Here is a 7104-nt window from a genome sequence, read left to right on the forward strand (position 1 = left end):
AGAGAGAGAGAGAGAGAGAGAGAGAGAGAGAGAGAGAGAGAGAGAGATGGGAACATCAGAGAGCAGAGAGAGAAGGGATGAGGAAAGCATTCTCACCTGATCTTCAATGAGGTTCAGTGAAGGATGAAGGATGTGGACTGTGCAGTGTGGGGTGGTGGGGACTTTTATACAGTGCTTGGTATGGCTTCCTGAAGGCCTGAAGGGCCACGTGGGCTAAAGTCCTAATTGTGGAGTCACTGTAACAAGCTTCACCTGAAATCATGAATGGTTTGAGTCACTGCTTGTGATGCCTGTTAATCAGCCTTCATTTTGGCCTCTGGGTTCTCACCAGACCTCAGCAGGGAGGAGCTCCTCTCAGAACTCTTTCATTAGAGGCAGCAGGAAAAGAATGTCCATAAAATGTTATCTGTCTGTTAAACCAGGGCCGAGGTCCCTTGTCTACTCACACTGGTTCAGGATGTGGTGAGAGATAAGATCAACCTTGCTTATCTAGTCTTTGCCAGTAAGAAGAATCTATGCCTAAGGCCTGGGGTCTGTATGAGTTAAGGACTTGTATGGTTTATTTCAAACATTTCCACTGCATATATCCCTCTATGAAGCAGAGAACCCTTCCATCCATTTTGTCCAGGCTCGCTCAGTGGCTCTACACATTGAGGCAGCTTGTCTTGGTGGTAGGCATGGAAGTCAGACCCAAGGATGATGGCTTGTCATGGGATTCTAAGCTGATGATCTACAGTGTCCTAGGCAGAATTGAACTTTTCCCTGTATAAAAGTCCTGAGGGAAATTAGAGTAATTTCTTGCTCTTGAGACATGCAATATGGTGAAGGGGAAAAGAGAAAGCCCATTCTCATTTTCTCAATTTTGAGTTCTAGTGCCCTTTGAAAAGTAGAGTTTTCTGAGTGACCAGGAAACAAGTTAGTACAAGGTGAGCCTGTCCCTTGCCTCCTGAAACACTTGTCAGATTTTCATCAATGAAAACTGGGTGCTGGGAGAGAAAAAGTTTCCAAACAATGTACATGTTTTTCTATGTCTTGTTACTTTTGCCCGATGAGCTCTTCTTCTCTGAACTCAGCAGTCTTCAAGCTCCACTCAAGTCTATCACCTTTCAGGAGTCTTCACTGGTCACTGTAAACTAGGAATGAATTCACTTTTTATGAAATACCATAATATTTGTATTATACTTTATGTGACATTTAGTATTGCGGTTGCAAAAAAAAAGTTTTTTAAAATTGCCTCGCTTTATTCAGGTTGTAAAGGCTGCTGTAGATTTCCATGTGCCAACCCCGTCTGTACAGTCCCCTGGGCAGACTCAGATAGCCCTCCCTCTGCTCTCACTTCTTGTCTTCCTCTTTCTTGTCTTTCTTGCCATCCTTGGTGGCCTGGGAGGCCAGAGAGCCCATTGAATTTCGAATGGCTTCATTGTTGGGATCCACGCCTGGCAGGTTCTCTAGGATGCTCTGAAGGAACCCTGGGTCCTGCATCACGTCATAGTCATCCTCCTCCTTGACTGGATCAGATGTGTCCGTTGCTGAGCTGGCATCGATGACAGCTGACTCTGCTTGGCCAAACTCTGCTCCCTACAGGCACATCTGCATGGCATAGGCAATCAGCTCTTCCTCAGTCATGTTGCTTAGGTCAGGAAGCCCAGCACTGCCAAAGTCCTGCTGGCTAATGGCCATCTTCTGCAGGGCATCATCTGAGTCTCTTTCACCTTCAGTCCCAGATGTAGCAATTCCAGCCTCAGCTGCAGAGGCCTCAGCAGCCTGCCGTGCCTCCTCCTCCTGCCACTGCCACTGCTCTTCCAAAGAAACACGAAGGGCTAGGGCCGAGTCAGGATCAGCACTGGTGTTTACTCCAAACTCAAAGTCACTGGCACTGAGACCCAGCATGGCACCACCTTCACCAGCCAGAATAGGAGAACTGATGAGAGCATCGGCCAAGCTGGGCCCAGGAGGCACTGTCACTAGATGTGACCTGGTTCCGTCCTTGCCGTTCAGTGTGTTCACAAAGGCTGTCAGCTTCTCTGTGTTCACTTCGTCTTCCCCAAAATTGATGATGTCAACATTTATTTTTTCTTTCTTGAGGATTTTAGCTAGTTTCACCAGATCCTTCCCATTGTCTCCCACAGGGCTCCCTGGGAAGGCAGTGATGTGCATCTTGTGATTCTTGTTCTACTGGTGCTTCAGATCCAGATGGGCCATGTAGATGCCAGTGCAGAAGGTGACCTTGCCCTTGGGTTGGACGGTGTGCAGCTTGGAGAAGATGCGGCCAGTGTCAGGGGTGAGTGTGGTCAGCACCTCACAGACATTGGCCGGTGTGATGAGGTCCACATTATTCTCAGGGTTGCTTTGGGTCTTTGAGTGACATACGATGTTGACAGCATCCTGCTGGGCCTGCAGCTGGGTGGGAAGGAAGTCTCCATTCCGCATGTACTCACTGTTGTCCACACACATCTTGCCACCTTCCCTCTACCTACCGGCTCCGGGACTCGCTGTTACAAAATCTTATGTAAGATCATATTATTCTCAGTTGTAAGTTCTAACCTCTGACTGGAAGACGAGAGAAGATAAGTGATTATTGATAGGGTACATGTATCAGTGAAGGAATACAAGATAGATGTGTACTCAAAAGCTTCAGTCCCACCATAGAATTTTTTCTTTCTCTTCTGTTTAAATAACTCATTTGAAAATTAATGTACAATACGCGAGAGAGTGAATATAAGATTGTTAAAGTGGTATACAAAATAGCAGTTAAATAGCATTAAAAATATTAGTAGAAAGCACAATCCAAGGGAGAATCAGAACAGGCCTCTTGAAGATGATGCCGCAGAGAGAGAGGGGCAAGCTTACCTGACTTCCAACAAAGTTCAATACAGAATGTGGGCCATGGATCCCAGTTAGGTGAAGACTGTTAATAGAAAATAGAAGATACCAATTTATTCAATTAAATATTAATACTTAGGGGAAATAGCATTTCACAAGAGGATTTCTGGAGCCTCTAATGTGGCAAGCTTATTTTACTGGCTAGTGTTGCCTAAATTTTAATAGCTTTAAAGATGATAATGCTCTGTGGCTGGAGAGATGGGTCAGTGGTTAGTGCACTGGCTGCTCTTGCAGAGGACTGAGGTTCTCTTCCAGAATCCAAGTAGCAGCTCACAACTGTCCATTACTCCAGTTCTAGGGAATCCCCTGCCCTCTTCTAGCCTCCCCAGACACTAGACACATGTAGCACATACATACCTTCAGACAAAGCACATACCCATAAAATAAAAATAAAATTTTAAAAACAACAATGCTCCTCTTAATTAGGGGTTAAGGTCACAAATAATTAGATGTAGTTCATTCCCTGAGAAGTAATCAGCAGAAATAGGGAATGTCTCTAAATGTTAATATAGGTTTGGGACACGTGATATATTAAAGGCTTTTCTTTTTATTGTGTATGTGGTGTGGTGCGTGCTTGTGAGTATGCTGGTGTGTGCACCTTTCTAGAAGCCAGAAGAAAATGCAGGGTGAGACAAGGCCTCTGGCTGTGCTGGAGGTTTCCCATTTCAGGTAGGCTGGCCGAGCTCCCAGGATCCACTTGTCTCAGCTTCCTAGTGCTGGAGATTCATAGCCATGCTTTGCTTTTTATGTGAGTGTTGAAAACTCAAACTTAGGTTTCCTTGCTTGCATGGCAAGGATGTTCACACACTGAGCCAGCTCCCAAGTGCCATCAAACATTTTGAACAAGTGAGGTTGGAGGGAATACAGGTGGAATATTTATTTGGTTTTATGACTGCTGTTTAAAGGGTTGATGTAACTCTGGCACAGCCTGGCATCGTGGGAGGAGGCAAGGAAGATGTGGGGGATTTGGAATACTAAGTAATGTAACAGAAAAGATAAGCTAATCTGAGGAAATGTGGGAATTGGGTGATTAGCTGTAGAATGGGGAGGTTCTACTCATTCCCATTCCATTCTCCTTCATTTTAATCTCTTTCTATTTCTTTTCTTCTCTCCTTTATCTCTTTTGTCTTTTCTGTGAAAACTCTACTGTATTGTAGGAAATAAGGGATTAGCTACTGCTGTGTTTATTATTTATTCTTTCAGCTATCCATGATTCTGCTCTTTAAGGACTCACACTAATGGAGATGGACAGAGGTTAGCAGTTGTATCTTTTGTTGATATAAGGAGGCAGAGGGTAGAAGAGGGGCATTTTCAGGTAGTTTGAGGACAGAGTCCTAGTTAGAAGACTTGAAGCACAGAGAGCTAGTTGGGGTGAGAGGAGAATCTGAGGCTAGCTTAGGTTAGGCATAGGTGAGAGATAAGGGAGAACATCTGCTTGAGATTTCTGGAAGCTTCTTCAGACATGATGGATGAGATGGCCTTGTTCATGCCACAGGCATTTCTTTGCTTTCTGATAAGCTTAAGAGAGCTAAACACCGACTCTTGCTAAAATGCTCAATCCCTATCCAGAAAGATAAAAAGGATGGACTTCAGAAGAGGGAGAAAACAGGGAACAAGTCAGGAGCCTGACACAGAGGGCCTCTGAAAGGCTCTGCCCTGCAGACTATCAAAGCAGATGCTGAGACTGATGGCCAACCTTTGGGCAGAGTTCAGGGAATCTTAGGCAAGAAGTGGGAAACAGTAAGATCTGGAGAGGACAGGAACTCCACAAGGAGAGCAACAGAACCAAAAAATTTGAGCAGAGGGGTCTTTCCTGAGACTGCTATTCCAACCAAGTACCATGCATGGAGATAACCTAAGACCCCTGCACAGATGTAGCCCATGGCAGTTCAGTGTCCAAGTGGGTTCCATAGTAATAGGAACAGGGACTGTCTCTGACATGAACTGATTGGCCTGCTCTTTAATTACCTCCCCCTGATGGGGGGGGGGAGCAGCATTACCAGGCCACAGAAGAAGACAATGCAGCCACTGCTGATGAGACCTAATTGACTAGGATCAGAAGGAAGAAAAAGAAGACCTCCTATCAGCGGACTTGGGGAGGGGCATGTGTGCGGGGGGGGGGGGGGAAGGGGGGGATTGAGAGGGGAGGAGGAAGGGAACCACAGGGTGATACAAAGTGAATAAAGTGTAATTAATAAAGAATTTTAAAAAAGAAAATAAAGAGACTTAAATGATTAAAAATAAAAATATTAGGTTGTTCAGTTTTAGTATACTTTATGAAAATATGTCTAAATAATGTAAATATGTACTAATTGATCACATATTGCAGCTAGTTTGAATATAGGCATCACTAAAGTTTTGTGTTAAGTGCTAAGTTTAATATAATAAAATTTAATTATCTTTGCAATTTGAAAAAAAAAAAAGACAGAGCTAAACAGCAATGTGAAGAAAAATAGAGCGGTCACAAGGTTACATTCTCGCTGTAGTGCAAAACCCATTTAGATAGAGATCTGAGTTTGGCTTCTCCAAAAGTACATCACACCTGTCATTGAATTAATTTGTGATCACTCTTGAAACCGATGGCAAAGTACTCCTGAGGAGGTCAGAAAATGACTTGCCAAAGACATTCTACTTAATGAGTAGAATTTGTGTTAAAGTCTTCTGAAGTCTGATTGCTAATGTCTCTGCCTGCTTTGGCAAGGTTACCGGGTCCAGCATAGGATCTGGAACAGGATGCAGAGTCCCCATCTGCTTTATCTCTTGGGTCACTGAGCTGGTGGCTCAGGCAACCAATCAGCAACTGATCAAGAAAGATGACTGAAAGAAAAAGAAATAGGGAGGGAGCCCAGGATGCCTTCTCTAGGTCTAGGGACTGGCTGCACTTACACTAAGGAGGAAAACTTTAACCGGTCACCTTTTTCTCCTGCAGCCAAGCCTGTCAAAGGCCAAAACTGCAAGGGATTGTGAAAAACAAAAACAAAACGGCTTCTTTGATCTGAGGTTAGCTCCTGCACAGGGGCAGGCCATTGTGGACTCCTCAACAGGTTAAAGTAAACTTTTTCCTGCTTGTCTTAGGTTGATGGTTAGATCCTGAATCTGCTAACTTGCTTGTAAATCAGTAAGAAAAGGAAAAGAGGAGAGAAAGTAAGCAAAGTCCATTCGTACACACACTCTCAAAGAGAAAAGGTGGATGAAGTTAATAACTTTAACTTCAAGTAATTCTCACAAGCTTACGTATGATGACGATGTTGATTTCAGCTAGCATCCCCTCTGCAGAAACTGCAGCAAGTTTAGGCTGTCAGTTCCATAACACCAGCCCATATGTACACATAGACAATCAGACAATACAAAAGGAGCTCCTTTATAGACAGACAATTGAATATACTTATGTAACATACATACAAAATCAGACAGACAGACATACTTACATGTAAACACATATCTACATACATATTTACAATTCAAGGATGAAGCAAATTCCAGCAGGCTTCCACCACTGGGCTTCTGCCAATGGGATTCTGCCAATTTTATTGTATAGTCGTAGCTTTATATCTCTGAGACAAAGCTCCCAGAAAAGGAATTATCTTGAAACCGATGGCAAAGTACTCCTGAGGAGGTCAGAAAATGACTTGCCAAAGACATTCTACTTAATGAGTAGAATTTGTGTTAAAGTCTTCTGAAGTCTGATTGCTAATGTCTCTGCCTGATAGTCAAAAAGGCAATTAATCACAAAAAACAGATAAAATTTAAAATACATCAGGTTACACGTTTTAAAATTAAACATTTCTTATCTATGTATCCACTACACAAGTTCATAGTGAGCTCAGAGTGACAGAGGTTGACAAGGCCTAAAAGTTAACAGGAAGTTTGTTCAATGAGAGAGGGTAAATATCCAAAAAGTAACGATTTACACCATACCAGATTTTAGAGAGATACAGCATTGCACAAAAAATGTGTGTCACAAAATGGAAGCAATTCTGGGTGTATCATTGCACAGACCTTGAAAAGCACCGGATCCCCTTTCAGAAAGCCGACTTACCTAATGAGCTCCTTTAACAGAATGGCTCCTGATAAATTTGTGACTATGTTCGATTATATGGCAAAAGAAAATTAAAAGATAGAAGGTGAAACAAGTTGCCTATCATTTGACTTTAAAACAGAGAGATTATCTCCGATTATCCAAGGGAAGGGTGTCATATAAACACAAGGAACCTTGAAAGA

At 43.1% G+C, this 7104-nt stretch overlaps 1 protein-coding gene across 1 annotated transcript; it reads right to left on the minus strand.

Moving 5' to 3' along the window:
- Nucleotides 1-1285: 1285 nt before the first annotated feature.
- On the minus strand, nt 1286-5631 carry LOC129673893 (26S proteasome non-ATPase regulatory subunit 4-like). The gene is given in 2 exon segments (XM_055603747.1): nt 1286-2469; nt 5590-5631. Coding segments are annotated over 2 exon segments (1179 nt in total). The 3' UTR covers nt 1286-1332.
- Between the last annotated feature and the right edge of the window lie 1473 nt (nt 5632-7104).

Source organism: Psammomys obesus, unplaced genomic scaffold, assembly GCF_907164565.1.
Source record: "Psammomys obesus unplaced genomic scaffold, mPsaObe1.curated_primary_1811, whole genome shotgun sequence".
Lineage (NCBI taxonomy): Eukaryota > Metazoa > Chordata > Mammalia > Rodentia > Muridae > Psammomys > Psammomys obesus.